Source organism: Oscarella lobularis, chromosome 2 (genome assembly GCF_947507565.1).
Source record: "Oscarella lobularis chromosome 2, ooOscLobu1.1, whole genome shotgun sequence".
Classification (NCBI taxonomy): Eukaryota; Metazoa; Porifera; class Homoscleromorpha; order Homosclerophorida; family Oscarellidae; genus Oscarella; species Oscarella lobularis.
The window spans coordinates 1,213,927-1,239,466 of NC_089176.1; the positions used below are offsets into that span (position 1 = coordinate 1,213,927).

Below are 25,540 nucleotides of genomic sequence, written 5' to 3' on the forward strand. Positions count from 1 at the left end.
CTACAGTAGCTACAATTCGTTTTGCAATTGCTCGGTTGCTGTGTCGAGGCTCAACAATTTTCGTACAGTCTCTTCGAGGTGCGCTACACGACTTTCCAAGTCCGTCACCTTCTTCAGCAGATTTTCGTTCGTTGAGCTTTCGTCCGTGGCCTTTTCGTGACCCCCACTATCAACCTACAAGCTTCGTTATCCTTCATATAAAAAGTCAACGTCACGGCACTAACAACGTCCACTGAAGCGGCGGGTGCGGGCGAAGAAGGCGAAGGTTCTTCAATCTCAGAATCACTACAATTAATATCAGCACGTCTAATGGCTTCAATATAGAAAACTCTAGTATTCTACCTATTAGAAAGGGTTCCCTCCCCGATCGCACTCTTCAAACCATCGAGAAGAACTTGAAAACAGTCGTCGAACGATTTACCGTCGCTGAAGTCCGTCCACTAGAAAAAGAACACGATTACTATAGACAATAATTATATTGAACCTGACCTGTCGTCTTGAAATTGTCAATTTGAGTCCGGGATCGATTGTTGAAAATGCCACCTTTTCCGACGCAACGGAGAAAATGGGCTTTTTGACGTCTTCTGCCAGGGCAATCTGTATACTAATGTAGCAAGAAAAAGGCAATAACGAAGATCATTTTTTATACTTCGTCCAAGCAGTATTCGGATGAAACGGATCTTGCACTCATGACGTAAATAAAAGCTTTGCAACTCTACCAGTCACACCGCTAGCCTTGCTCGTACAACATGCAGACAGGCCCACCTCGATTCCACTGGCAATCGCTTCGCGCCATTTAACACCTGCCCGAATTCCAGCTTTGTCGATCCAAACGGAATAGTTAGCATTTTGAAGAGCCGTCTAAATAGAACGTGTGTGAGCGAGCCACTCGAGTTTGCCAGACTACCTTGAGCTGTAGGGCAAAATTGAAGTTTATATGCGAATAGCTGAGAAAGACGTCTTTGGGACCGCGATAAGAGGGAGCGTTTAATCTTCGCAGTTCTAAAACGTTCGTATGTGAAGCGGAGTGGCGAGGTATAAAAATGATTTGCCGTCAACGTGAGCCGTCAACTTCCGTCTTTCACTGAGATGCCTAACTCCCAACCCTGCCCAAGACTACTATCATCTTTCCTATAACAATAACATGAAATTGAACCTTTCATGTCTTCGTGCGTCAAGTCGAGCAGGTGCAATCCGTCAATTCCACTCTCAACGAAATGCTCAGCGTACGCTTCTCTCTCTTGCAAATCCTGTTTAGCACAAAACGCCGTATTTTACTCAGTGGATGCGTGCGTGCGGCTTCGAGCTTACTTCCTTGCTGTCCATCCACAACAGAACGTCATCTACCGTCCAGCAACTAGGATCTAGTCTATTGTCAGCCTGAAGGTCATCCAGAACACTAGCCGCTTGCCTGTGAGACTAGGCTCTGCAGTATCTATTAATTAATTAATTAATCTACCTTACTTTTGAACGTGTGGCACTAAAGCGTGCAACTTTAACAGAAGAAGAGGCTGAATCCACGACTCTACGATTAGACTATAAAGAAACAAAGTACAGCAGGTCTGTTTGATCAATAGATCTTCGAAGCAACCTGTCTTTAGCCAGTGCTTCGGTCTTGATAGACAGCTTCATGATGCATAAGCAATGCAGCTGAACATCGTTGATGCGCGTTCTTAATCCTTGTCCCAGTTGTTTCATAAGCTTCTCCTTTGCAACAAGCAAAAAAATAGATAGGGGTCGTTATTTGGAAACCACTCCTTTCTGAAATTTACGTTCGCTGTTATTTGTAAGAGATTTTTCGTCTTCTGACAAACGCACGAAAGCACGCTCAACGGATCAAGAAGAGCGGTTCCTTTGCGGTCATAAATCATCATCTGCAACACGCACACACACACACGACTTCATACAGAAAACCAGTAGCTCTCCCCATTTGCTCTTTACTTCAAAAACCGAAATTAACTCTGAAGAAAGAAGAGGTATTTTTTCGTCGTCCAACCCAAGAAGGTTTTGAAAATACGAAGCGACAACTTTCAAAGCAACCTCATAAGGAAACATCTTTTATGTATCCATAAGAAACATCATAGTCTTTCTTACTTCTTGTTCGAGGCTATCTTTCGATGCAATCATAGCCAAACTGTCTTGAAATTTTTCTTGTTTCAGGAATTCCTGACATTTCGTTTTCAATTCTTGTTTTTGAGCTTCAATCTTCAATGCCTGAGCTCGGACTGCTTCCTTAGCTGCCACAGCAGCCTGAATTTAATTAGAGAAAAACATTATAACGTAAACAGTCCTTTATTGCCTTGCTTTCAGCCGTAGGATAGTCCAAGACAGCTACAATATCAGAAGCCAATTTTATATCTGTCTACAAAGTCAAAAGCTGAAAAGATGACATATCTACACAAAGCCCTTAATGAATACCTCAAACGACTGAAATCTACTCCGAGCCATATTAGTCTTTGTAAATTCGTCCCATTTCAAGTGCTTTGCTGTATGTTCAAAAGAGCTCTTCTGCATATCAAGTCTCGTTTTGCACATCATCTAATAATACAAGGAACGTCTCAAAGGTAAATACAAACGCTTTTTCTTTTATGCATACCAAAAGCTCTTGTGCCGTCTGAAATGGGGTCAACCCTCGTTGGTTCTTTGCCAGCAGTTCCTCTTTCAAGTCGTCTCTAGCTACTAAGACTTTTAGAGCGGAGGATGCTTTGTTTCGTACAGCGCAATGAAAAAGATTCTCTCCTTCGTAAAACATCAAATCAGTCATATACATATATGGCTGTGTTGCAGTCAGATCATACCTGCGTCGTTGGACTTTAGCAAAATTTCTGGACAGTATTTGTCGCAGCTCTTTATCAAGGCGGTAAAATTTTCAAAATAAGCCGCTGAACCTGTTGCCCAAACGAGAGGAATGTTTCCATGCCAATCCACTTGGCGCAGACAATCAGCAATAATGCCAGAACGCTCGAGTGCGACCACAACAAGGGGCAAAATGTGAGGTTTTTTGGCGACAGCCGCCTGATGAAGAACAGTTGCCTGGAGAAAAACAGTAGTGAAGTGGGCGTGGATCCACCCCATTGATGTCTATCTACCGCGACAGAACGCGTATTTCGTACGTACGTTCTTTTCGTCGACTGAGAGTAAAAGTTTCGAGCTTTCTTTTAGGAGAAGTTTCTCTACAAGGGCCGCGTTGTTGCTCTTGATAGCGTTGAAGAGCGACTGGCGAGAATCTAGCCCGCACGCTTTGGATTGCTCTGCAGCTGCCATTCTTTTGCACCACAGAGGTCAAGAGAGCCTACGACTAGAAGAGTCCACTACGTTCCTTCACTCCTATTACGGCACGTCGTAACGGTTTAGCACCTCTGAATGAGAAGAGAAAGGGAAATCATCACTCACGTGGCCAAGGTCGAAAACACCAAATGTACAGTCCGACAAGATGCACGCATTTACACACAGACTTTATTGAACGTACACCGCTTGTAATGTACAAAAAGAGGTTCTTCTCAGTGCTTCGGTATGGCCAAAAATACAACGATGAGGATAAGAAGCAAGACAACGACGCAGCAGAGACCTATGAAAGAGTAAAAAACGTTTCGAATTGCCAATGACAATCGATTTTGCCTTTGTCTGAAGCTTTGACGCGAATTCTTTCCACATGTCTCGTCTCTCGTTCGATTCGACCAGTCGTCCTATCAACTTTATTTCCCAAATTGTCAATGATCTCTAAAGAGAAATAGTCAAAGGACAAAGGGCAACGTGTGAGACTAATCACAACCGTCCTGACGATCCACTTCGTCGTGTATTGTCAAGCCAATTAACTTCTGCCTTTCAACTGCCTTGGAAAGTTCCTCGAGTCCTTCATCTTGCTCTAAGGGATTATGCATTACGTGATAAGGATAACTCTACACCCGGAGTTCGTTTTTATTACCTCTCATAATTTGCTGATGCTGCACAATCATTTCATCGTTGGTCAAACCACGAGTTTCTTCGCTCTCCTCCTCCTCCTGCCACGGGTTCGAACTGCCTCCCATTGGCTGGCGACCCCCAATTAACTGGCTTCGTTGACTGTCTCTAGCGCGTGATTGCGACGTCGACTCCTCTCTGAACGCTTCATTCAACTGTTTCAGTCTAGCAATAGCCGGAAGTGACGTCAGAAGAGATATTTTATATAAATTTGAGTTACCTCGCGGAGAGATTGTCCACTTTGTCCTGCCTGCGTCTCGCTTCGCCCTCGGTTCTACGTCATTATCGAATAATAAGAGGAAACGCGGAAGCATATACGAATTCTACATGTGATAGGAAGACGTAGCCTTCGAAAGACTCGTTTTGAGTTGATTCAACTCCCGCTGGAAACTGTTCAGCTGCGATCGGATCGTGGAATTCAACTGGGGAGAGAAGAATTCGTGCGGGTCACATGACTTTCGATGAGTGCTCGTTTGTTTGGATTTACTTTAGAGGGGTTCGAGTCTCGCATTCGCTGTTGATTACGCTCGTTGATCTTTTCCATGATCGCGACGCCCATCTGAGAGAGAGAATCGCAGTCTGCGACCCTAGCATTTCGTGCGAGGAGGTTTCACAAATAGAAATGTATGAAAGAAAAGCAATCAGATGATTCTTACCAATCTCTCGTACTCATCTTTTACTTGTTCTGTTGTTCACCTACGCCAAAGGCTTGCGTTAGGGGATATCACGTGTAAAGGAGAACCACTGATGTCATTCAACGTGCGGCGTGCGCTAAAATCTCAGTCCTATTTTTCTAAGCGATCGACACGGCAATCCCTATTCGGGGTCCTCCTTCTCTAACCTAATCGCTAGACGACCATACCGCCCGCGCTGCGACTTCAAAAAGCAACCGTTCGTGCGTACGACGATCGGGCAACGCTCGCGAAACGTCGATGGCGGACGAACTAAGGACGAGCGGCGTCGAATCGGACGCGGAAGCAGCGTCGGCGACGAACCTAGCGTCTACGTTCGACCCGTCGTCAGGAAATTTCTTCCTCGACGAGAACGGCGACGAAGCGGAAGAGGAGGAGGACGACGACGACGATCAGCTCGGCCGAAAGCAATCGCTTCAAGAGCGGCAAGAAGGTAAAGAAGGGAGGGGTGATATCGATCTCGTCAGAGTCGCGAAAAGTATGCTTTCTTTTTTTTTTTTGACGTTTTTTTCCTTGCAGCCCTCACGCGCAAGCTGTCGAATCGAATGGAACCGAAAGAGCTGATGGATCGCGGCGTTTTATTGGGTAAGGCGAGGACACACGCGCGCGCGCAAGCGTTCTTCGTTTGGGGTTTCTTCTCTGACTTCCGGTTCGCGTGTTTCTCTCAAATAGCCGGCTTCCAGAATGTGGCGCCGACGCTTCAAGTGCGACGCGTCGAATTGGAACGAGCCAAGGTGAGATGAAACGTTTCTCGTGAGAAGATTAGACAGGTGTTGGATGGGGGATCGGAGCCAGGGGCCCCTGTGTGCGTTCGACTTCCGTATTTTTTTCCGCGCGTCTCGCTTTCGTTCGATCGCTTCCGACGTCGTCTTTGATCGTTTCTAGAAAGGCGATATGTTGAACCGAAAGATACTGAATCGGCCTGAGAAACGGGAACTTATCGAGAAAGGAATCGTGAAAAGTAAGGAGTCGTTTTGTTTCTCGCGCAACGTCAGTTGTGTCTAGACTGTGAGCTGTCACAAAGAGTTATTGTTGAACGCTCTAGTCGTTTCCTCACTAATGTTCAGTCATGATGCAATAATTTAGTTTAGGGTGTTCTGTACTAAATAATATGCAGTCTGATGTCAAGTGTAAACGGGCTCTTAGAGTTGACTGATGAGTCAGGGAGAGTCTTATATTTTCTTATGCCTTGACCTTCCTCCTGGAATCTCACTTATGTGTTCTCTTTCCTTCAGGTTCCAATGTTGATCCTTCGCTTCAAGCGCGCCAGCTCCAGCTTGAACGATGGCAATTGCAGGACGGTCTCGACGAAAAGATGTTCATTCGTCCGGGCCCTCTCGAATTGGTCCGCGATAAGATTCTCGAAGAGCCGCTACCGGGCGTGCGACAAGGCATCCAAACGGGCGTCATGCCTATACGAAAGACATCCGAATCGCCAATGCGACGTCGTTCCTCGTTCATGCGACCGGAAAAACAAGGGAAAAACGACGACGGCGACGTTTCGAACGGCGACGATGACGTCATGATAGACGAAAGACTCGTCGAAGTGAACCAATTGTCAACGCGTGAACGCCGCCCGGGCATGGTTACGGCGCCCGATCACCTGGAACTGTTGAGTCCGGCAGACGGTTTACTCGACGAACCTCCCGATATAGCGGTCATCGACTTGGTTGACACGGAAGCGGCGTTCATGGACTTCACGCAGCTGACGGACGCTCATACGTCGATCGATGTCGAAGGAATGCAGGTGAATGAAGATTCGATGAGTGCCGGAAGCAGCGGGGTTCTGGGACTGCTGAGCCCCCAATCGATTGAAAGCATGCGATCGCCGGCGACGACGTTTGCGTCCGAGGATCAATCGAAGCCGTCGACTCCGGGGACACCAGGTTTTCCGGGCGAACTGATGGGGGAGAGGCAGCAGCAGGTACGGCCACAGCAAAACCAACAGCAACAGGTACAGCTGCAGCACCAGCACCAGCTGCAGAATCAGCAGCAACAGCAGAATCAGCAGCAGCAGGTACGGCTACAGCAAAACCAACAGCAGCAACAGCAGCATCAGCAACAGCAGCAGCAGAAATTTATTCTTCATGAACAGCATCAACAGCAGCAGCAGCACGTCCAACATCAAACAAAGTCGGACAGTTTAGGCCGAAGACAACCCGGAAGTGGCGCCAGGGAGACGGTCGCAGCGGCGAGTGGCGCAAGCTTTAGTAGCAGCAATTCGTCGTCGCCCCGACAACCGAAGAAGAAACGGGTGAAGCGCCATCAGGGAAAATTGAAATTTCACAACTACAATCCGCAGAATCAGCAGAATCAGGTGAAATTTTCGTCGTCGACGTCGTCGACGTCGTCGGCGTCCGGCGGCGCAACGTTTCCCCCCGTGACGTCGTCGTCGTTTCTCGCGAAACCGTTCAAACCGACAGAACACGTGCAAAATTCGCCGTACGACTTACTTCTCAAGCAGCAGCAGCTCTACCTTCACCTTCAGATACTCTACGAGCAGAATATCCAAGCTCACAAGGGCAAAGCGCCGTCGCTAGCGACGACGGCGGCGGCGGCAGCGGCAGCGGCGACGACGACGACGACGACGTGGAATGACACCCAACAGCAGCAGATTTCGCTTGCTCAACTCACCCTTCAACACGCTGCGACGAATTCGATTCTCTCTCAACGGCAGAGGCAGAACGGCGGCGAGGGAGGTACGGAAGCGGCTGGAACCGATCCGTCGTCTCTCATCCCGCCGCCGCCCCCTCCGCCTCTTCCTCTGCTGAGTCAACTCGGAGGCGCATTTGGAAGCGGCGGCGGCGGAGGCGGCGGCGTTCCCGTTGTCGATAACGGTCAATTGGAAGTGTATCAAAAACGCTTGGATATGATGAACGTCGAGCAGCTGAAAGTTGAGTGCAAGAAACGCGATTTGTACGTGTCCGGGCGCAAGAAGGATCTCGTCGCGCGACTCCTTCCCCATGCCGGTTCGATTATTCGCGACGTTCTTCCGCCGAAAGGGCGAGCGGACTCGCTTTCGCTTTCCGCCGAGCCCTACTTTCCGCCGCTGCACAACGATCAAAGCATCGGAATGACGACGACGACGCCGACGCCGACGACGACGACAATGATGACGGGAATCAGTTCGGGCGTCGTCGGCATGTCGGAGCGAAACGGCATGAATTCGTCACCGCTTCCTATTACGTCGCCGTCTCTCAACGATTTTCTTCAGCAATCCGCTCAGACGGCACAACCAATCAGCACGCATATTTTTCCCATGCAACTGCAGCAGCCTCCGCCGCCGCCTCCACCGCCTCCGCCGCCTCAGCAGCAGCAGCAGCAGCAGCAGCAGCATCATCAATCGCAGCTGCCTCAGGCACACGCCAGCAACATGGCATCGCTATTATCCCAAGCCGTTCACATGCAGCAGACACCCCAGCCTCCTGGTTTACCGATGACAGACTACAACCAGCCAATTGCAACCACCTCCCTAAACAACATAATAAATCAACCCAATGCCTGTAGTTCGCTCTCCCTCCCGCCGCCGCAACCGCAACCGCGCTCTGCTAGCACCGGTAACGACTTAATGGCTGCTCCTGGTCATTTCCCCATTCCGCGGCGCGGTACAGCGCCGACGTCGTTGAATTTGTTTGGAAATTCGCGCGCACTTCAGCAGGTCACCGCCGCTCACAAGTCGTCTTCACTACCAAGCTCGCCGGTCGAATCGCCGATGCTGCATCGCGTTCTGAATAAGTTGGCCGTACAGCATCTACCTACGAATAGTCTCCTGCAAGACAGCACCATGTGGAATTCGAATTCGCCCGTGTCTTCGATCGCTGAATCGCCGCCGAATTCGATGCTCAATCGTTTTCCTGTTCCTTCGTCGTCGGCAGCCACCGGCGACCCGATTACGTATTCGTCGTACGGATCGCCGCCGACCACGTCGCCGTTTCTTCGATCGTCGCCGCCTATAATGTGGGATTCGGTTGCTAGTCGAAGTCCGAATGAATCGTCGCTGCTAGCAAGTCACGCAAACACGCACGAGTTTGGCGGATCGCCTCAGTGGCAGGTGAGTTGTGCGTAGAACACTAGAGATTGTATTACTACTAACTTTGTATGTGTGGTACAAGCTCCTTTTTCTCTCGTAAACGACAATTGAATTTCTTGTGTTTTTCTAGATGCACTCAGATGCCGGAATGTCTCCTCAGAGTCGGCAATCTCCGATACACAGTGACATTGGAACGCCACCAGCCCGTTCGCATTCATTTCATCAATCACGTCGTCACGCCGGCGGCGTTCGCCAGCGCTCTTATACGTACGACGTTGGCCAACCGCTCGGCTATCAATCGTCGCCGAGCATCCTCGGTCTCGACGATAGCTTGCAGATGGGAGGAAGACTTCCGCTTGGAGGGACCAACAGCCCCGCGAAGATGAACAGCATTGACTATCTCGACATACAACAGTCACCGTCGACGGCGACAATGTTTGGCATGTCAGATTGTGCCGGCAATCAGCTGGTTGGATCGCAGCTTGGCTCCGGGAATGATTTTCAGGTCGTGGGACCCACGGGGGATAACTTTTGCAGTTCCGTCTTGCCGTCGCAGCAAGATCTGATCTTTTCTCTTGAAGCGGGAGAAGCGGATGCTGTTGGAATGAGAACGCAGGCCGACTATTCTAACGACGTATTTCCTCCTCTGTCAGGCAACGGACCCATGCATGATTGCATGACAGCTAGTCAGTACACCACAAGCCAGTCGCAGGAATGGCGACATAGCTGGCCGCGTGTACCTCGATTGCAGTGAGGCGTGGCAGGTACATTTAAATTAGGGTATGTAAATCGGTAAACACACGCACGTGGAACATGCAGACGGTTTACGTTATTGGATTATTTGTACGGGAACGCACGTTAACTTACCCGAGCTTCGACTGTGAACGGATCGGATGTGACGTAACAGCAACCAATAGGAGGAGAGTTGGTCGACCAATAGAACGTCGAGTTTGTCTTCACGTTAGCCAATCGTAGACGAGGTACGGGACTGAAACACGGTGAACGCCACATCCCGTAGCTCATTTTCGTTACGTGCGTGTAACCGTGATGGCTCGAACGAAACAGACAGCGCGCAAGTCGACAGGAGGAAAAGCCCCTCGAAAACAATTGGCAACAAAGGCGGCTCGTAAGAGCGCTCCGTCAACGGGAGGAGTGAAAAAACCCCATCGCTATCGCCCTGGTACCGTCGCTCTTCGCGAAATCCGTCGTTACCAGAAGTCGACCGAACTTCTGATTCGAAAATTGCCTTTCCAACGATTGGTGCGCGAAATTGCGCAGGATTTCAAGACCGATTTGCGATTCCAAAGCGCCGCGATCGGTGCTCTTCAGGCAAGTCCTCCCCTTACGTCATGCACCCGACGTCATCACCAACCACTCCCTTATTTTAGGAAGCGGCCGAAGCGTACCTCGTGGGTTTGTTCGAAGACACCAATCTCTGCGCTATTCATGCCAAGCGAGTGACGATTATGCCGAAAGATATTCAGCTTGCCAGAAGAATTCGCGGCGAACGAGCGTGAGAAGGTTGAAAGTGGAAGTTAGCTAAAAGTGGCAAGCTTTTAGTGACACATGCACGCACTGTTATTATTATTCGTAGTACTAGTGTGCACGTTTGTTTTCGTTCAGTTCTTGCTAGCAATAATGAGTTATCAGTCAGGGAGAGGGGCAGCTTTTTTTTTTGATGGGTTAGTAATGGAAAGGGAAAGAGCTGTGGCTAAATACACTATCTACTGATCTAAAATCGATCTTTTAGGAGGTCAGTTGTGTCTACAGTTGTTGCAAAGTATTCCAAGTCTCGTGGCGGAACAATTTGGCACTTCTGGAGCAGTGTTTGTAGCATGATCCTTTCATTTCCACCACGTTCTGCTGCCCGTGATATCTGTTGCTGTGGTTGAATTGCATTGGGAGGCCAGTGCAGGCGTCCTGATGTAAAGGCAGGCTGTTCCTCTGAATGAGGAAGTTCCCTCTGAGGAACGTAGCAGTGTTGAGGCACTGGAGAATGATGTAGCAAATGAGCGTAGTAGGGCATAGCTGCATTTGGGGGGTATGCAACAAATGGGGTTGCAGATTCAGGGCGGCAATTGATCTGACTATTTTCCGTTGAAGTTGGGATGGCTGCTTGCGCTGTAGTGGGAACGGAAACGGCACAAACTGGCTGGCTATAGCAATGATCAGCCTGCGACAACATGGAAAATGCGCAGGAGGTAGTTGATAACGTCGAAACGTTTTCACCAGCCAAAATAGATGTGTTGATACCAGTAGGAAATTTGTGGATGTTGTCGTCGTCAGCTGGTGCACAAAAAGAGACGACGTCCACAGGGTCGTGACTTGATGTCTCAATGGGGGTATCCTCTTGCTCTTTTTCTTTCTCAGGCATCGGCACTACCACATCATCTTTATTCCGCAAATCATCAACAAGGGAAGGATCCTCCTGCCCTTCCACATCACTCTGTTCATTGCTCGATCCAACAACCTCTTGCTCCTTTTCCCTGTCACAGGGAATGACAGAAGCGGCAGGCAATGACGTAATCAGATTATCCTGCTGAGCATCCTCACGATGTTCCTGTTCCGTTTCCTCATAGGGAATGACCGGTGAACGAGAACGAGACAGTTCCCTTTTTGCTTCGGCACACATCTCCAATCGATTGGCGTTCTTCGAAATAAGCGTCGCTTGCTCGGTCCACCTGAGAAGACGAGCCAATTCTTCGGCGACGCGATGTCGATCGATGCCTCCCTGACGCAGTTTCGACGCTAATTCGACTTTTTGGTCGCGTAGACGCTGATTGAGAGTTCGAATCGTATCGCGCATCAGGTCGAGCTGACGTAGAACGGGATGATCCGATTCTATTCGGTTTTCGAGGCAATTGAGAGTTTGTTCGATGTTCTCTTGTTGCGTCGCGCATTCTTCGACAATTTTTGAATATTCTGCACTGTCGCTTGCTATTCTTTTTGTCGTCGGCTCTGTTTGACGCGAGTTCGATCGCTTGCGGTTGACTAACGAATTTTCATTGCAGTTGCGAGACGAATTCTCCATCCGCAAAAGTGAGTGAAATTTTTAACAAGCGTGGATGTCCCGTCTACGTTTCTATGGTGCTTGACGGCGTCCCGTATTCCCTTGTTTCTTTCTCGTTTCGAAGACGCTTCTTTCCTTTTTTCAGGCAGTCAGAGCATCGCGTAAAGTCTCACAAACTAAACTTTCAATATGGTTTGAAGAATAATGCTACGGGGGTCCCTTTCTGCATCGATCTTTGTAGATGATCTCACGCACAAAACCGGCAGGGGCTGTGAGCGCTGCCGCAGCCCAAGCAAGCGAAAAGCGACAGAAGAAACTTCCGAAACTGCTCGATTTCGTGGCCCAGCGCGATTACATGGGAGCCATGACTCTTCTAGAGGTAAAAAAAACTCTTCAAGAATTGATGACATTACTACTAATTTGATTGTCTGTAGTTCAATCGAAATGCTGGCAAATCGGATGAAGAAAGTGATCTTTGGCTTGCTTACTGTGCCTTTCACCTAGGAAACTACAAAAAGGCATTGGAGGTTGAAGATGTACAATCGTGCAGTATGCAAGAGACAATGACGTTTTCTCGGCAGGAGTATAAGACACTACGAGATCGAGGGTCAACAAACGGGGACGTGCACTTGGGACTGGCATGCGCGTCGTTTTTTCTTGGAATGTACAAGGAAGCAAGTGCGGCTTCAGAGAAAGGTAGACGGAGATACTATTATTAGATAGCTTACTAAAAACGTGTTTTTTTTTCGCTTGCTCTCTCACTCACCCCAACTGATTTTGTTTGTTTCTTTAGCGCCTCCCAGTCATCTGAAAAATCGTCTTCTATTTCATATAGCTCATAAGGTAGACGGTTTCTCGTTGTCGTTGAGTTTTAATTCTTCTATTGTGCTCTTAGTTTGGCGACGAGAAAGGTCTTATGAGTTATCACCAGCAGCTTCAGGATGTTGTCGAGGATCAGGTAAACAAGTTACGTGATGGTTACTTACTAGCATCATTTCTTGATGCAGTTAAGTCTTGCTTCTATTCATTACCTGAGAAGCCACTATCAGGAAGCAATTGACATCTATAAAAGAATTCTTCTGGACAACAGGTACGCATCATTGGCCAGCGCTAATTGGAGTAACTAAAATTACCTGAAGGGAGTTTCTTGCCTTGAACGTCTACGTAGCCCTGTGCTATTACAAACTAGATTATTATGACGTTTCACAGGTAGAGGGATGTGAGCCTAGCATGTTTGTTAGCTTACCATTTACTTTCCTACAGGAAGTATTAGCTGTGTACTTGGCTCATTTTCCGGACAGGTGCAATATCATTTAGGGCTCCTATTCATATAATGCATCAGCATGATTTGTTGTAGTGTAACGGCTACTAACCTCAAAGCTTGCAATCATTACAAGCTGTACAACGGAAAGGCTGCTGAGGTGAATTTCTACTGCTGCTGCTATGCTGTTTTACATGAAATGATTATTAGGCTGAGCTGCGGAGTCTTCGTGAAACGGCTTCGCCTTCGTTTGAATATGCCTCTGAAATCATTCGTCATAATTTGGTGAGCGCTTCAGTAGAACCTAATTACTGGTCACTGTTCCTGGCTTGAAATTATAAAAGGTTGTTTTTCGTGGCGGAGAGGGTGCTTTGCAAGTCTTGCCTCCGCTAGTTGATGTGCTACCGGAGGCTAGGCTCAATTTGGTCATCTATCATCTGAGACAAGGTTAACTGATCACAATAGCGTCTGTTATTAATTGATTAAGGACGCCATTTTTCCAGATGACATATTTGAGGCGTACGCTTTGATTAAAGATATTGAACCATCTACACCGCAGGTGCGTGGTACAGTCATGCTCACAGGGTGTTTGTCTACTTTCTTCTCCTTATTAGGAGTACATTTTGAAAGGTGTCGTAAATGCTGCATTAGGCCAGGAGCAAAACTCTGTACAGAAAAAAATATTGAACTCCACGATCGATGCTATTTATTTTTCTGCAGAAAGAACATCTGAAAATTGCTCAGCAGTATTTCCAACTTGTAGGTGGTTCGGCGAGTGAATGCGGTGAGTCAGCACTAAGAGTGCGTGCTATCATCTACGAGGGACTTTTGTGCAGATACAATTCCTGGTCGACAATGCATGGCGTCGTGCTTCTTTCTTCTCAAGCAATTTCAGGATGTTCTCATTTACTTGGGATCAATTAAGGTTATCGAGTTTCGTTTAATTAAATGCACATATGAGCGAGTCCATCTTCAGAACTACTTCTACAACGAAGATACGTTTAACTTCAATTTGGCTCAAACCAAAGCGGCTATTGGAAATTTTCAGGAAGCTGAAGAACTCTTTCTTATGATTCAGAGTGAAAAGATCAAGAACGATCTCGTATACCTCAGTTGGCTGGCAAGATGCTGTACGTATAGTCCGAGAAAAAAAATTACGATTTTTTTTATTTTCTCCTTCTAGATATCATGAATCTGAAGCCTAGACTTGCTTGGGAGCTCTACCTGCGAATGGAAACTTCCAGCGAGTCATACAGTGTTCTACAGATGATTGCCAATGATTGCTACAAGGTAAAGAATAGGCGTCGTTACACTGATCGCTTTGGTACAACTTCTTCCGATTAGATGGGACAGTTTTATTATGCTGCAAAGGCCTTTGACATCTTGGAAAGAATGGACGGAAATCCAGAGTATTGGGAAGGTCGGAAGGGAGCGTGCGTCGGTCTATTTCAACTCATTGTTGCTGGACGTGAACCAAAGTGAGAAAGGAAATTCAGATGAATAAAGTTTAATTGACATTTTTAGAGAGTCTGTGCGAGAGGTTCTTTCTCTTTTGAGGACTGCTCCAAATAATCCTCAGGTTGAATACATTGTGCGTGTGATTAAGAAATGGGCCAGGGAAAACAGATTGGCTTTGTAATTTTACCAAATAAGATATCTCACCCTCCGTGACAGTCAATAATTTTCCTGATTAAAATGTATAATAATTGTGATCATGGCCTAAGCACGCTACTGTATCTCTCCTTTTCGTTCCAAAGGCCGTGTTGACTGACCAGAGTCCGCGGCACCAACGCTATACCGCGCATCGATAGAATCATGTCTGGAAAAGAGGTTCACGAACTCATTTTGGGGCCCATTACGTGCCACGCCTGGAATGCAGATCGAACGCGTGAGTCGTCACTCTTCTTCCAACGAATAAACGCGAAACGAGTCTTTCCAGAGCTTGCAATTTCTCCCAACAACAACGACGTGCACATCTACAAGCTCGCAGCGGGAAAATGGACGAGAACTCACGTTCTGAAGGAGGTGAGGCCTCTTTCGGGGAACCCGGTACCGAAAAACGACCGTCGCGCGTCCGATAGCACGGCTCTCGAGTGACAGGAGTCGACTGGGGCACCAAAACGAATCGTCTCGTCACCTGCGGAGCGGTACGGAAACGAGTTCGTCGGTTATAGAGCGCATTTTTCGATACGGCGACGTTCTCTCAGGATCGCAACGCTTACGTGTGGACGTATGATCAGAAAGCGAACAAGTGGGAGCCCGTTCTTGTGATTCTGAGAATCAATCGCGCCGCTACGTGCGTGAAGTGGTCTCCCGAAGGTTCGAAAAAATGGAAATAAAAATTTAGTCCTTTCCGCAACATAACCTAAAAACGGTTCTTTTAGAAAACAAATTTGCTGTTGGCAGTGGAGCTCGTCTTATATCCATTTGCTACTTTGAAGATGATCAGAATTGGTAATATTCTTTTTTTTTGGCGTGAAGAGATTACGAGTTCCGTTTTCTATTCCAGGTGGGTCAGCAAGCATATCAAGAAGCCGATTCGTTCTACTGTTCTGAGGTGCTGCATTAGCAACCGTTAGCGTTAGATCATAGAAGAGGCCTTAGCGACTCGCTTTTGATCACGTCATGCCAGTAGATCCTAATAGAACGTTTGTTTAGTGTGGATTGGCATCCAAATAATATTCTCGTGGCAGCTGGATGTGCCGATTTCAAGACCAGGTAGCATATCCTAGCGAAAAGAAAACAACGCGGTTTTCTACTTGGTGGCTTCAAGGGTCTTTTCTGCCTACGTTAAAGAGGTGGAGGGAAAACCGTCTGCGACTGTGTGGGGCAAAAAGATGACGTTTGGCAATCTCATGTCGGAGTTTTCCAATGGAGGAGGTATTTTTATACGAATGCATGTCCTAATTCATTTTGCAACGTTGCACGCACAGGTGGCTGGGTTCATGGCGTCTCTTTCTCCGCCTCTGGCAACAAGTTGGCTTGGGTTGGTCACGATTCTAGTGTCTCTGTTGCCGATGCTTCTCAGGAGATGGCGTAAGTTGCCGTGAACCGTACCCATGTTTATCCGTTATGAGGTTTTATTGGCTTTAGAGTGGCAACCCTCAAGTGTGTCTTCAGGCCATTTTTGTGTTGCCTTTGGCTGACTGAGAACAGTCTCGTAGTGGCTGTAAGCGCTTTGCTGAAGTGAGGTACGTGAGCTGATTTTCTTTTCAGGGTCACGACTGCTGGCCTGCACTTGTGAACCACAGCGATCAGGGAAAGCTCACGTTTGTGGAGAAATTGGATACTGAATCGTCGAAGAAAGCGGCTGGTGCTATCAGGTAAACTCGCCGCTTTCCCGCTCAACGTCTACATTTTTTTGCCTTTAGCGCCATGGACAAATTTCGAACGTTGGATCAGAAGGCCACCACTGAAGCGGTGAAGACTTCAATCAATTTCGTTCATCAGAATACCATCACGTAAGTCTAATTCGTTTGTGGCTGGCTATATTGTATTGATTATCTGAAATGTTTCTCTTTAGCAACATCACTGTTCACAGCAGAACGGGATCAGAGATTTCCAAGTTCACTACCACTGGCGTTGATGGACGTCTGGTGAATTGGTCTGTCAAGGTGATGCACTAGAATTGATACAGGTCCCTAATCGTAGTAGCCCTTGCTGCGTTTATAGTCTTTGGAGTCTGCTATTGCTGGCCTGAAAATTCATTAGGGCAGTGCCAGTGAATGAGACGGATCACGAGAACATGCTTCTGTGGCTGTGGTTTGATTGTCTGATGTCTGTGCTTTCTATGTGAAAAACGAGTCAAGTTTAGGACGTCTGATGCTGGGTGGCTCCTTCCTCTTTAGGGTACATTCATGTACCATGCCAACACTAATTCCAACACTATGGTTACTCATTCCTCTTACTCCGTGTCTGACAGAGAAAATTAACTACTGCGGCGCAATTGCCTGCAGTCAATTAATTTTTTTGGGCGTTTTTAGAGTCTAGTCTTACTTTTCCATATTTTTCGACGGGATACTGTGGTATTTACAGGTAACTATATCATCATGGCGGACGAGGAGGGCCCCCCTCTTTATATCTCGTCTTCCAAAGTAAAGGAGCTCTTGAATCTGCAGGAATTGATTTCGCAGATCGAAACAGCGCTAAAGAACTTCTCGAATAAGACGAACAGCAGCGTAGTGCAGCCGGTGAGAACAGTCGTTCCAGTTGAACAATATGGCGGGTGAGAGAGACAAGAGAGTCATCTCGTCGCACCGATCTCCTCTCTGTTGGGTGCAGATTTCTTGGCGTCATGCCTGCTTACAGCAAAGAGTCCGAGTCGTCTAGCCTAGGAGCCAAATTGGTCTCATTCTACTCCGGCAACGCTGATCTCGGCTTGCCAACTCACACGGCAACCATCGTGCTTCTCGATCCAAGAACAGGAGCATTGCTCGCAGTAAGTGAGCACGTGGAGGTCGGCTTCGCTCTGGATTATCTACTTGACTATAGATTCTTGATGGCGCAGTCATCACTGAGATGAGAACTGCCGCAGCATCTGCTGTGGCTACGAAAGTATACCTACAATTGTAGCGATTGACTTTCCTTTTCTAATGCGATTTTATTTCGTAGTACCTATCGTCTGAGGATGTCAAAGTGTTGACCATTCTTGGGTCTGGGCATCAGGCGAGGAGCCACCTCGCTGCGTTGCGTCTAGTCCGAAAGTTTGAAGAAGTAACCAGACTACTTGTTTTGTCTCCCTGGCATAAGAGATAAAGGACGTCCTGTTTAATTCAGGTCAGGGTTTGGAGTAGAAATCAAGCCCATGCTGAGAAATTTGCATGTGAACATGAAGGAGTGAAAGTATGCAGCACCGTGGAAGAAGCCGTCCGTGGTGCCGATGTTATCGTGACCGTTACCATGGCAAAAGAGCCCGTTCTGTTTGGCAAGTGGGTCAAGGAGGGAGCTCACGTCAATGGTCAGTCACTTGCAGCTGGAAGAAATGCATATTATGTATATTTTATTCAAGCTATTGGTGCCTGTCGACCTGATCAAAGGGAGCTTGACGACGAACTCATGCAGTCATCTGTTGTGGTGGTCGATAGTCGAGAAGCAGCTGAAAAGGAGTCAGGAGACGTTATTCTTTCAAAGGTACAATGTAGATCTAATAGATGAGGACATATGGACATTGTTTCGTTTAGGCCGTCGTAGCAGCGGAAGTCGGAGACGTTGCATCAGGGACAGTTAAAATTGATTGCACAAAGCGAACAGTATTTAAATCGCTTGGTGAGTACAGTAGTAGGAGGCAGCGAAGTTAGAAAAAGGATTTTTGTATCTCTACAGGAATGGCGATTGAGGACGTTGTATCAGCCCAACTGGTCTATGATAGCTACGTGAAACGAAAAGTATAACATTACACGTAATCTTGAACATGTAAACGTGCATTGGTATGATACAGGGATCTCCTCATTTTCTAGCACTTTCTTCATCTACATGTATATAACGCTTTAGAGTAAGAGGCAAAGGTAAGTCATGAATGCATTCGACGTTTGCAACACTGTCTAGTATAACGCTTCGGCAAAGGCCTTGCAAGCTTCGTGTGATATGTGTTTCTAAAAAAGAACGTCTATATAGGATACTACTATCCGAAAGAACACAAGTTGTACCCGCTTGAATGACAGTCGTGCTGACGCCCTTTGCGTAGTGGTCCACCATCGGATAAAGCAACATGTCGTCCGGGCACTTGTCATAGACTCCAGTCACTTCTCCGGCTTTCTCTCCATTCGTGTAGAAAGCGAGCGTTCCGCGTTTCTCTGGCGTCACGTGGAGCCCAAACGTGTCGCCCGCTTGCAAACCCTCCAAGTTCACGTCAAAAAACTGGTCATTACAATTGCCGCGCGGACGAGGCGAGTCGCTATCGACGAACAAGTACAGAGTCGTCGCCGACCACACCCAACTACGCGAAAAGTCGGGCGAATAGCGCGCGACTTGGAGCTCGTCCAGCCGAGTCCCTTTTCGCACAGCCATCAATCCGATTTTGAACGATCCTGACCACGAGTTGCCATGCTGATCGATGGCGACGGTAAAAACCGTTTCGCCGACGACGGGTCGATTAGCGAGAACGATGCCGTAGCCGTAAGTCGATTGCGGATTGACTTTGTGCGCCGATCGGCCGTCGTCGGCGACGTGCATCGACGAATTGTTCGATTGGTGGTAGCCGAAGCGAAGCGTCTTCGTGCCGACGTTAGGAATTCGAATTCCTTTAGGCCCAGAGCTCATGTTAGTGCGCACTCGTTTTAGTACCCTACATACCAGATACGGGCTCTGTTGGAGAGGAGATTAAATACTGTACTATATCGATTATTTTTATTGCACATATACTGTAGATACATGCATAGTGAATGGATGGCAATCTTTTTATCCAGATACAAATTTATGAATTAAACCGTGCATCAAAGATATACACGCGCGTTCTGCACTGATTTTCTTTCTATTGAGAGTGCACGTACACAGGTCGACTCTCTCTTAGTCTTCGCGTCTGAGCAATTTTGTTCTGTGACTGTGGCACAGCCAATGGTGGCAGGTTAACCTTCGTAACATATATCCAATTAGTCCCGGTCTTTTAGGCTCTCTTCTGGAACTTACTGGTCTAGGATACGGATTCTGGTAATGAAGAGCTTTTCAAAAAAAATACAGTGGTTATTTACTTAGTGATTTCTATTAATTAATGATTTTATGTGCTGCACCCATATCGAGTCTTGCTTCTGCTTCTCTGATGCAAAGAGATAATTCTTTAGGGTCTGTAATCTGCCGTGTAGAAAATTAAAATAGGCTCCATTTTTTCGATTGATTACGAACATCCTTATTTTTGCGAAATAGATGACGAGCCTCCGTCTCAATGTACAGTCTCTCTTCATTCGTGTCTTCTGAAAGACCAGATGAAGCTTGCCACGTCCTTGCAGTGCGCAGAATGCAACGATACAAGGCCAAAACTTCAAATCGACGAGACATCACGCGTGACGCGAACGTGCGCTAGCGCCTCGTGCAAAGAGAAGGCCCCAAAGAGAATGTCCGCTTCGCTTCGCTGTCTCGCCGTTTTCCTTCTTCTTTTCAGCGTAGGACGATTTCAGGAAGAGGGAGGCACAACAGCAAGCGAACAGAAACCTCCTACCGATGCAGATGACAAGGAAACACCGATAAACGAATACGCTGTCGGATCCGTATGCCAGTACTGCGCGTATGCAAAGGTGAACAAGTCTCTCGTCGTGGGCTAGAAATGCCTATATCGTACTTTCAGTTTTGCAAGCTCTGCGAGCAAGACTGCCCATGTGAAACGAGCAGAACCAAGCCCAACTGTAAAATGTGCAAAGTACAGAACCAAGACCGTAGATCTATCTCTAATTGCGTAGCAAAGTGACGTAAACTTTTAGTACTGCCGATATTGTTCAGTTGCTGGCTTCTGTGACACTATTTGCAAACCGGGTGGAATCTTGGATACGGTGACGTCGACCATCTGGAAGTGAGCCAGAATCAAGAGTTTTTTATTTTGTTTGGTGTCTAATTTTTTTGCAGTGCTTTGCCTTCCTGGAATAAAGCGGAAGTTGACAAGGACATCGAATCGATTAAGTCGTATCTCTAAACCTAATAGATTAATAAGTCTGTGTCTCAGTTTTGATCTTTTCCTTTTCTTTTCAACCAAAGTCGTTTTTTTGCTCCTAATAACAAAATCATAGATTCGGTCCCCCCGAAACTCTCGTGGATGGGCTGACAAACTCGAGAGATGCTCACTTGCAAAATGAATCATAGAAAAAAATTGACTTTCTGGGGGTATAGGAAAGCATTGTCAATTAAATCATAAAACTGAGAACGTTTGAAAGTACGCGTAAGTTTTCCAATGAGGTATTCTCCTAAAAGCAAATCTCCTATACGTATTATAGGAGAGGAGTGCATGGTCATCGCTGTGACCTCGCATATACTGGCAGTCTGGCATCACGTGCTCAAACGTGAGCGGAATGCCCCAAACGCTATGAAGGAACTGCTGAAAGTTTTGTGCGCTTTGCTATTTGTCTGTTCCTGGTAACCAAAATTTTGTATACTGCATCTATAGCATTTAGCGTTTCCTTTATAGGAACCTTTCTGTTGCGCGAGAGCGACCGGGAATATCTGTTGAAAAAGGCGATCTGATTGTCGAATCTGCTGCCAGCACGAACCTCGTGCTTCGGCCTGGAGCGGGGGGCACCGTTCTCTTGGGTAAAACACCCCTCAATAGTCGCGGAATCAAAGGAGAAAAGGTCGTCGATAGTTGAATTTGAGAAAGCGCTTTAGAATTTTTTTCTGCAGGGCGACGTCGGCACTCCTGGCGTGAACGGTTCGACGGGAACGCCGGGACAACGCGGAGACAAAGGCGGTAGTGGAAGCAAAGGAGAAAAGGGAATCGACGGCGATTCTGGTAAACTGCGTATTTTTCTAAAATAATTATTTAGTAGGTTATTTTAGGAAGCAAAGGCGACAAGGGAGACAAAGGAGAACAAGGGATAACTGGGGCGGCCGGTCTAAAAGGCGTAGCCGGAATCGTGGGGCCAAGAGGCGACAAGGGCTCGAAGGGAGCTGCAGGAATAAATGGAAGCAGCGGCTCAAAGGGCAGCAAAGGAGACACCGGAGCTATTGGTCCGCTGGGACCCCAAGGACTCCAAGGGCCGCAAGGGTCACAAGGATCGCAAGGACAAAAAGGCGAGAAGGGTTCACCTGGCTTGACAGCCGACGTAAAAGCGCAAATAAACAGCCTAAATAAAACGGTACAGTTGTGCGACCTAATATCAGTTCGTCTTATACGCAGTGAATGCATCTCTTATAGATTTCACTCTTTATTGCAAACGCTTTTGCGCAACTGACTACTCGTGTTGCAAAGCTGGAAAAACTCGTTGCCAATAAACCGCCCGAGTGGGTCACGCCCGCCGGTTCCCTAACTACCGTCGAAGAAAAAGAATTTGGGACCGTCGACGTAAAAGCCGTCGACCCTGTCAGTAAAGCTTTCTGTGATAAGATCGGATTTCTCCGCATTCTTCTCTCTGTAGGAAAACGAAGGACTTAATTATACGCTTGCGAAATTTCAAAAACTTCCGACTGGATTTACGTTGGATCCTGTAAAGGGGACGATTGCCGGCACGGCCCCTGACGTCAGCAAGGATACGAATTATGACTTCTCAATTCGAGCCACCGACATTCACGGAGCTTTCACCGATCGAAAGTTCACCATTTTGATATCCGATGTTCCTTACGTTGCAGGAAGTAAGAAGTTTGTGTCCAGCGGATTGACCATTCAGTTCGTGGTACCCGATGGCGTGCCCTCTTCTCGGCATCCGCTCACCATTAAAATGTGGGGCGCTGGCGGCGGAAAAGGCGCGGAAAATACGCGCGGTGGAGGCGGCGGATTTTCGAGAATAAGCATGACGTCTGGAGTTAAAGCAGGTGAGGAAATCGCACAGAGGAAACGTAGACCCTTCGGCTTTTTATAGGTGACACGCTGCTCGTCACCGTTGGCGTCAAGGGATCCAACGGCGCATCGCGTTGCGGCGGCGGAGGCGGAGGCGGTTCGTGCGTCAGACGAAATTCGGATAATTTTCTCATAGTTGCAGCCGGTGGCGGTGCCGGAGGTGCCGGAGCTCAGAGTGGGGAGGGAGGCGTCGGCGGTGGTCTTACAGGTGGAAAGGGCAATACGGACGGTTGCACTGGAAATCAAGGCGGTAGCGGAGCAACGCAGAACGGTCCCGGCTCTGGGGGTAACAGCGGGCGCGGATATTCGAGGGGACAGTCGGGGCAAGGACAGAACGGCGGTCACGGTGGAGGTTCTTCGCAGATTGCCGGAGGAGCCGGTGGTGGATTCGGATGCGGACGAGGCGGCACGTCCGGCTGCGTTAACGGCGATGGAGGCGGCGGGGGCGGGGGCGGCGGGCTCTACGGCGGCGGCGGCGGCGGTGGAGGATGCCACGGGAGCGGCGGTGGAGGTGGGTCGGGCTTTTTTGCCAGCAGCCTCGGCACGGGAACGACGGCCTCGGGATCGGGAGGAAGCGCGGGAGGACGCGGCGACAGCGACTACACGGGGAGCTACGGAAATTGGGGGAACGATGGGTACGTTATTATTTCGTGGTAAGAGGCCGACCTATTTCTTCTCGCGCGTGCCATTTCAACTTTTCAGCATTGCTATCTCCGTTCCGTTTTTTGTAATAGCTTCACCGCTCTGTTTTAGTTGAAAGTGTTTCTCTTTGTGAAGGACAGTATCTAGGCATGTGAAGTACAGTTCTCGCTACAACACGAAGTTTTTGACCACCATAGCAATAGTACCACTTGGGACTATCTACGATGTGGTCCCTAAGGTATACGTAGAAGACGCAACGATCAGGCTTGTTGTGTTGTGGTCGGGTTTGGGAGATGAAAGCGACCGACGTATCCGTTTCGGCGACGCACAATGCTATTGGAATCGTAAGCTATGGACAGTAGGCCGTCGCGGGCCACTTCAACTTGCTAGTATTGCTGCTATCTTCTAAGTGTTTTGCTCTTTGAAGGGACAGTATTTAGACATGTGAAGTACAGTTCTGACCTGTGTGCAAGGCTTCGTTTGTGTGTGAATACAAGTACAACGGAGAGAGAGCACAGTCGTAATCAGGAGAACAACACGTCTAAGTATCCGGATATAATATCTAGAATTCCCAAGGTAGCAAAAACGTGAAGAAGAAGAAGAATTTTTCAGGTTTTAAACGAAAGTGTGAAATGTTGTATTATCGATACGGAATCGGTTGCGTAGGGCAAGGAAACGAGTCAAATTTTACCTTTTCAAATTTGAGTACTCGAAGACCAAAATACAAGTCTGTCTATTTGCTTTTGACTTAATTTTTCTAAACGGAGAAGTGAGAGAATGCATTGTCAAGTCACTTGACTTCATTTGTCCTCTTTTTAGTCTCTCGTGAGCCCCTGGCGAAACGTAGGGAATTGTTACACTCGTCGTTCAAAGAAATCGATGGAGTGAGCAATGAACAGCCTTTCTGGTCACCGAGCTCTCGATGTGTTTCCTAAGGAATTCATGTTTTCCAAGTCGATGGTTGCCTCGGATACAGACGCCATATCGTCGTTTCTTGACGAATCAATAAAGGGTGGGTCACACTATTCCTTTAGGAGCATTTGATACATATACACGTCTTGGTTCTTAGGTAGCTGTGAAGGTTTGATGGTCAAAACTTTAGACGTAGATGCCACGTACGAAATAGCAAAGCGCTCTCACAATTGGCTCAAGGTACAGTATCTACATTACTGCATGCCTCAACGACGTACAGTGTTAGATATTTATGTTTCTCCAGTTGAAAAAAGACTATATCGAAGGAGTCGGCGACACGTTGGACGTCGTCGTGATTGGAGGCTACCACGTACGGCACCGGTAAACGAACCGGATGCTACGGCGGATTTCTGCTCGCCTGTTATGACGAAGCGACGGAGCAATTTGCAAGTTACGATTTCTTGGCGAGACCTTTGCCAATCATATTGACCATCTGTACCGGAGGTGGCCAACAACCTTATTTCTAATTAATTAAGCTTCCGAAGTCGTACTATTGCTATGGTAGCAGCGTGGAAGCGGACGTCTGGTTCGACACGGTTCAGGTACTGTACGTAAAAGACGCGCGAAACTGGCGACGTTCTCTGCGACGAGCTTGTCGCGTTGCCCAGGAATAAAAGCGGCCGACTTGTCCGTTTCGCCGACGCACAAAGCCGGTATTGGAATCCAGATAAGGCGCGGGGGGAAGCGGACGTTTCTATGGTCACGTCTGCTGGCGGGGGAAGCGGACGTTTCTATGGTCACGTCTGCAGGCGGATCTCGCGAAAAGGGTATCTCTTTACGATTTCCTAAACAAATCAGTTGGCTCGCTCTTCCATAAATGGAACGAGAGCAGATTGACTTACCCTTTTCTCCCCGCCCTCGCTTCTAAGCTTGCTGAACTGTACGAAAGCCAGCAGCAGGTACTCAGCGCAAAGGAGGCGGTAACGCAAGTTCAAGACGAACAGAATGACGACGATGATGAATAGCGTCTGTCCTCTTTCTTCCCCTGCCTTTTTTATCATTCTACCGTTTAAATCCGATCAAGTCTGACGTACGTGGGTTAATCGGTTTAGTGAGATAGCAACTTGAAAAGTCGCCGTGCCGCCGTATCATTTGATTCAAGTTTAGGTCCTAGGCCTGTATATAGTCTGTCTGTCTGTGTCTGTCCACGGAGTAGCAGATACTAACCTGTAAGACTTTTTGGTGTCAGGCGAGAAGATGGTTTCTTTTGGCGTGACTCGTTTTCTCTGCTTTGCCGTGATTGTGGCTTTGGCAAGCGGGATGATCCTTTTGCCTTCGGACAAAGACCAAGAAAGCACTTCGCTTTCCGAGGAGACTCCAATAAGCAAAAAGTGGCGCACATCTTTGGAAAAGTCACTGTGTTCAAACAAACTGGAAAACGTGCGTGACAAAGTGTGCGATTTGGAGATAACAGGTACTCGTGGTTATATACGCAGCTCAGTGTCACTGACTTTAGTTTAATTAATTAACTGCGTGCATGTCAGGGGTCTTGATGTTCGAC

At 47.7% G+C, this 25,540-nt stretch overlaps 10 protein-coding genes across 13 annotated transcripts; 7 read left to right on the forward strand and 3 right to left on the reverse strand.

Moving 5' to 3' along the window:
• Positions 1-9: 9 nt before the first annotated feature.
• LOC136200315 (uncharacterized) lies at positions 10-3,322 on the reverse strand. Its single transcript, XM_065990689.1, has 20 exons — positions 3,118-3,322; positions 2,799-3,033; positions 2,597-2,739; positions 2,419-2,538; positions 2,300-2,362; positions 2,095-2,250; positions 1,942-2,040; positions 1,773-1,874; positions 1,592-1,707; positions 1,465-1,536; positions 1,312-1,411; positions 1,157-1,250; positions 1,053-1,106; positions 908-1,002; positions 766-861; positions 650-715; positions 490-597; positions 343-440; positions 225-285; positions 10-174 (listed from the first exon to the last, which is right to left on the reverse strand). Exons 1-20 carry the CDS (start codon positions 3,262-3,264, stop codon positions 10-12), a joined length of 2,190 nt encoding a protein of 729 aa, XP_065846761.1. The 5' UTR covers positions 3,265-3,322.
• Positions 3,323-3,438: 116 nt separating this feature from the next.
• On the reverse strand, positions 3,439-4,724 carry LOC136183870 (syntaxin-8-like). Its single transcript, XM_065970677.1, has 8 exons — positions 4,617-4,724; positions 4,448-4,547; positions 4,288-4,382; positions 4,181-4,234; positions 3,926-4,125; positions 3,773-3,865; positions 3,619-3,720; positions 3,439-3,568 (listed from the first exon to the last, which is right to left on the reverse strand). The coding sequence occupies exons 1-8, from the start codon at positions 4,631-4,633 to the stop codon at positions 3,501-3,503; spliced, it is 729 nt and encodes a 242-aa protein (XP_065826749.1). The 5' UTR covers positions 4,634-4,724; the 3' UTR covers positions 3,439-3,500.
• A 22-nt stretch (positions 4,725-4,746) lies between these two features.
• On the forward strand, positions 4,747-9,596 carry LOC136183871 (myocardin-related transcription factor A-like). The gene is made up of 6 exons (XM_065970678.1): positions 4,747-5,085; positions 5,172-5,237; positions 5,325-5,386; positions 5,538-5,613; positions 5,888-8,703; positions 8,813-9,596. Exons 1-6 carry the CDS (start codon positions 4,893-4,895, stop codon positions 9,434-9,436), a joined length of 3,837 nt encoding a protein of 1,278 aa, XP_065826750.1. The 5' UTR covers positions 4,747-4,892; the 3' UTR covers positions 9,437-9,596.
• Positions 9,597-9,699: 103 nt separating this feature from the next.
• LOC136183877 (histone H3.3) lies at positions 9,700-10,420 on the forward strand. The gene is made up of 2 exons (XM_065970684.1): positions 9,700-10,015; positions 10,075-10,420. Exons 1-2 carry the CDS (start codon positions 9,730-9,732, stop codon positions 10,197-10,199), a joined length of 411 nt encoding a protein of 136 aa, XP_065826756.1. The 5' UTR covers positions 9,700-9,729; the 3' UTR covers positions 10,200-10,420.
• A 692-nt stretch (positions 10,421-11,112) lies between these two features.
• Positions 11,113-14,665, forward strand: LOC136183872 (intraflagellar transport protein 56-like). Of its 2 annotated transcripts, XM_065970680.1 has the most exons (22): positions 11,113-11,204; positions 11,262-11,721; positions 11,838-11,884; positions 11,934-12,071; positions 12,127-12,219; positions 12,274-12,388; positions 12,486-12,535; positions 12,588-12,650; positions 12,700-12,782; positions 12,832-12,901; positions 12,956-12,993; positions 13,050-13,113; positions 13,164-13,238; positions 13,298-13,400; positions 13,457-13,512; positions 13,568-13,621; positions 13,674-13,737; positions 13,790-13,878; positions 13,930-14,083; positions 14,137-14,243; positions 14,298-14,431; positions 14,478-14,665. In XM_065970680.1, the coding sequence occupies exons 3-22, from the start codon at positions 11,882-11,884 to the stop codon at positions 14,590-14,592; spliced, it is 1,668 nt and encodes a 555-aa protein (XP_065826752.1). In that variant the 5' UTR covers positions 11,113-11,204; positions 11,262-11,721; positions 11,838-11,881; the 3' UTR covers positions 14,593-14,665. The 2 variants fall into 2 exon arrangements, with proteins under 2 accessions (XP_065826752.1, XP_065826751.1); XM_065970679.1 differs by lacking the exons at positions 11,113-11,204; positions 11,262-11,721 and having other exon boundaries at positions 11,785-11,884.
• A 20-nt stretch (positions 14,666-14,685) lies between these two features.
• Positions 14,686-16,766, forward strand: LOC136183873 (actin-related protein 2/3 complex subunit 1A-like). The gene is made up of 14 exons (XM_065970681.1): positions 14,686-14,841; positions 14,893-14,978; positions 15,035-15,100; positions 15,161-15,272; positions 15,338-15,407; positions 15,463-15,510; positions 15,612-15,671; positions 15,727-15,833; positions 15,887-15,989; positions 16,047-16,122; positions 16,170-16,276; positions 16,325-16,414; positions 16,477-16,567; positions 16,626-16,766. Exons 1-14 carry the CDS (start codon positions 14,769-14,771, stop codon positions 16,662-16,664), a joined length of 1,128 nt encoding a protein of 375 aa, XP_065826753.1. The 5' UTR covers positions 14,686-14,768; the 3' UTR covers positions 16,665-16,766.
• A 92-nt stretch (positions 16,767-16,858) lies between these two features.
• Positions 16,859-18,568, forward strand: LOC136183875 (ketimine reductase mu-crystallin-like). The gene is made up of 9 exons (XM_065970682.1): positions 16,859-17,178; positions 17,235-17,391; positions 17,445-17,507; positions 17,565-17,666; positions 17,730-17,910; positions 17,962-18,083; positions 18,134-18,218; positions 18,276-18,337; positions 18,391-18,568. Exons 1-9 carry the CDS (start codon positions 17,003-17,005, stop codon positions 18,433-18,435), a joined length of 993 nt encoding a protein of 330 aa, XP_065826754.1. The 5' UTR covers positions 16,859-17,002; the 3' UTR covers positions 18,436-18,568.
• Positions 18,338-19,231, reverse strand: LOC136183876 (neuralized-like protein 4). The gene is made up of 2 exons (XM_065970683.1): positions 18,599-19,231; positions 18,338-18,544 (listed from the first exon to the last, which is right to left on the reverse strand). Exons 1-2 carry the CDS (start codon positions 19,209-19,211, stop codon positions 18,399-18,401), a joined length of 759 nt encoding a protein of 252 aa, XP_065826755.1. The 5' UTR covers positions 19,212-19,231; the 3' UTR covers positions 18,338-18,398.
• A 740-nt stretch (positions 19,232-19,971) lies between these two features.
• On the forward strand, positions 19,972-20,709 carry LOC136200245 (sarcoplasmic reticulum histidine-rich calcium-binding protein-like). The gene is made up of 4 exons (XM_065990600.1): positions 19,972-20,179; positions 20,230-20,301; positions 20,363-20,451; positions 20,505-20,709. The coding sequence occupies exons 1-4, from the start codon at positions 20,000-20,002 to the stop codon at positions 20,569-20,571; spliced, it is 408 nt and encodes a 135-aa protein (XP_065846672.1). The 5' UTR covers positions 19,972-19,999; the 3' UTR covers positions 20,572-20,709.
• LOC136200244 (uncharacterized PE-PGRS family protein PE_PGRS54-like) lies at positions 20,701-25,068 on the forward strand. 3 transcript variants are annotated; one of them, XM_065990596.1, is made up of 13 exons: positions 20,701-20,808; positions 20,870-21,008; positions 21,061-21,223; positions 21,273-21,381; positions 21,429-21,727; positions 21,787-21,951; positions 22,007-22,400; positions 22,448-23,679; positions 23,734-23,836; positions 23,887-23,951; positions 24,004-24,079; positions 24,137-24,219; positions 24,284-25,068. In XM_065990596.1, the coding sequence occupies exons 2-8, from the start codon at positions 20,881-20,883 to the stop codon at positions 23,080-23,082; spliced, it is 1,893 nt and encodes a 630-aa protein (XP_065846668.1). In that variant the 5' UTR covers positions 20,701-20,808; positions 20,870-20,880; the 3' UTR covers positions 23,083-23,679; positions 23,734-23,836; positions 23,887-23,951; positions 24,004-24,079; positions 24,137-24,219; positions 24,284-25,068. The 3 variants fall into 3 exon arrangements, with proteins under 3 accessions (XP_065846668.1, XP_065846670.1, XP_065846669.1); XM_065990598.1 differs by lacking the exon at positions 20,701-20,808 and having other exon boundaries at positions 20,876-21,008; positions 24,284-24,581; positions 24,648-25,068; XM_065990597.1 differs by lacking the exon at positions 20,701-20,808 and having other exon boundaries at positions 20,876-21,008; positions 22,448-23,411; positions 23,495-23,679.
• The last annotated feature ends 472 nt before the right edge of the window (positions 25,069-25,540 follow it).

Coding starts and splice junctions, on each gene's coding strand:
- LOC136200245 (XM_065990600.1), top strand. CDS start 20,000: ATGTCCGCTTCGCTTCGCTGTCTCGCCGTTTTCCTTCTTCTTTTCAGC. Junction 20,180..20,229: donor AGTACTGCGCGTATGCAAAG/GTGAACAAGTCT, acceptor TCGTACTTTCAG/TTTTGCAAGCTCTGCGAGCA. Junction 20,302..20,362: donor CCAACTGTAAAATGTGCAAA/GTACAGAACCAA, acceptor GTAAACTTTTAG/TACTGCCGATATTGTTCAGT.
- LOC136183870 (XM_065970677.1), bottom strand. Junction 4,126..4,180: donor GTGGACAATCTCTCCGCGAG/GTAACTCAAATT, acceptor GGCTATTGCTAG/ACTGAAACAGTTGAATGAAG. Junction 3,721..3,772: donor CGAAGTGGATCGTCAGGACG/GTTGTGATTAGT, acceptor ATTTCTCTTTAG/AGATCATTGACAATTTGGGA.
- LOC136200244 (XM_065990596.1), top strand. CDS start 20,881: ATGGTCATCGCTGTGACCTCGCATATACTGGCAGTCTGGCATCACGTG. Junction 21,728..21,786: donor TAAACAGCCTAAATAAAACG/GTACAGTTGTGC, acceptor CATCTCTTATAG/ATTTCACTCTTTATTGCAAA. Junction 21,952..22,006: donor ACGTAAAAGCCGTCGACCCT/GTCAGTAAAGCT, acceptor TTCTCTCTGTAG/GAAAACGAAGGACTTAATTA.
- LOC136183875 (XM_065970682.1), top strand. CDS start 17,003: ATGGCGGACGAGGAGGGCCCCCCTCTTTATATCTCGTCTTCCAAAGTA. Junction 17,911..17,961: donor GGAGGGAGCTCACGTCAATG/GTCAGTCACTTG, acceptor ATTTTATTCAAG/CTATTGGTGCCTGTCGACCT. Junction 18,338..18,390: donor ATAGCTACGTGAAACGAAAA/GTATAACATTAC, acceptor GGTATGATACAG/GGATCTCCTCATTTTCTAGC.
- LOC136200315 (XM_065990689.1), bottom strand. CDS start 3,264: ATGGCAGCTGCAGAGCAATCCAAAGCGTGCGGGCTAGATTCTCGCCAG. Junction 1,708..1,772: donor TCTTACAAATAACAGCGAAC/GTAAATTTCAGA, acceptor CTTGTTGCAAAG/GAGAAGCTTATGAAACAACT. Junction 1,412..1,464: donor TTAGTGCCACACGTTCAAAA/GTAAGGTAGATT, acceptor CTAGTCTCACAG/GCAAGCGGCTAGTGTTCTGG.
- LOC136183873 (XM_065970681.1), top strand. CDS start 14,769: ATGTCTGGAAAAGAGGTTCACGAACTCATTTTGGGGCCCATTACGTGC. Junction 14,979..15,034: donor GAACTCACGTTCTGAAGGAG/GTGAGGCCTCTT, acceptor CGCGTCCGATAG/CACGGCTCTCGAGTGACAGG. Junction 15,834..15,886: donor GGAGTTTTCCAATGGAGGAG/GTATTTTTATAC, acceptor TTGCACGCACAG/GTGGCTGGGTTCATGGCGTC.
- LOC136183871 (XM_065970678.1), top strand. CDS start 4,893: ATGGCGGACGAACTAAGGACGAGCGGCGTCGAATCGGACGCGGAAGCA. Junction 5,086..5,171: donor GCTTCAAGAGCGGCAAGAAG/GTAAAGAAGGGA, acceptor TTTTCCTTGCAG/CCCTCACGCGCAAGCTGTCG. Junction 5,238..5,324: donor GGATCGCGGCGTTTTATTGG/GTAAGGCGAGGA, acceptor TCTCTCAAATAG/CCGGCTTCCAGAATGTGGCG.
- LOC136183872 (XM_065970680.1), top strand. Junction 13,738..13,789: donor TGGTTCGGCGAGTGAATGCG/GTGAGTCAGCAC, acceptor ACTTTTGTGCAG/ATACAATTCCTGGTCGACAA. Junction 14,432..14,477: donor GTTGCTGGACGTGAACCAAA/GTGAGAAAGGAA, acceptor TGACATTTTTAG/AGAGTCTGTGCGAGAGGTTC.
- LOC136183877 (XM_065970684.1), top strand. CDS start 9,730: ATGGCTCGAACGAAACAGACAGCGCGCAAGTCGACAGGAGGAAAAGCC. Junction 10,016..10,074: donor GATCGGTGCTCTTCAGGCAA/GTCCTCCCCTTA, acceptor TATTTTAGGAAG/CGGCCGAAGCGTACCTCGTG.
- LOC136183876 (XM_065970683.1), bottom strand. CDS start 19,211: ATGAGCTCTGGGCCTAAAGGAATTCGAATTCCTAACGTCGGCACGAAG. Junction 18,545..18,598: donor CACGACTGTCATTCAAGCGG/GTACAACTTGTG, acceptor GTTCTTTTTTAG/AAACACATATCACACGAAGC.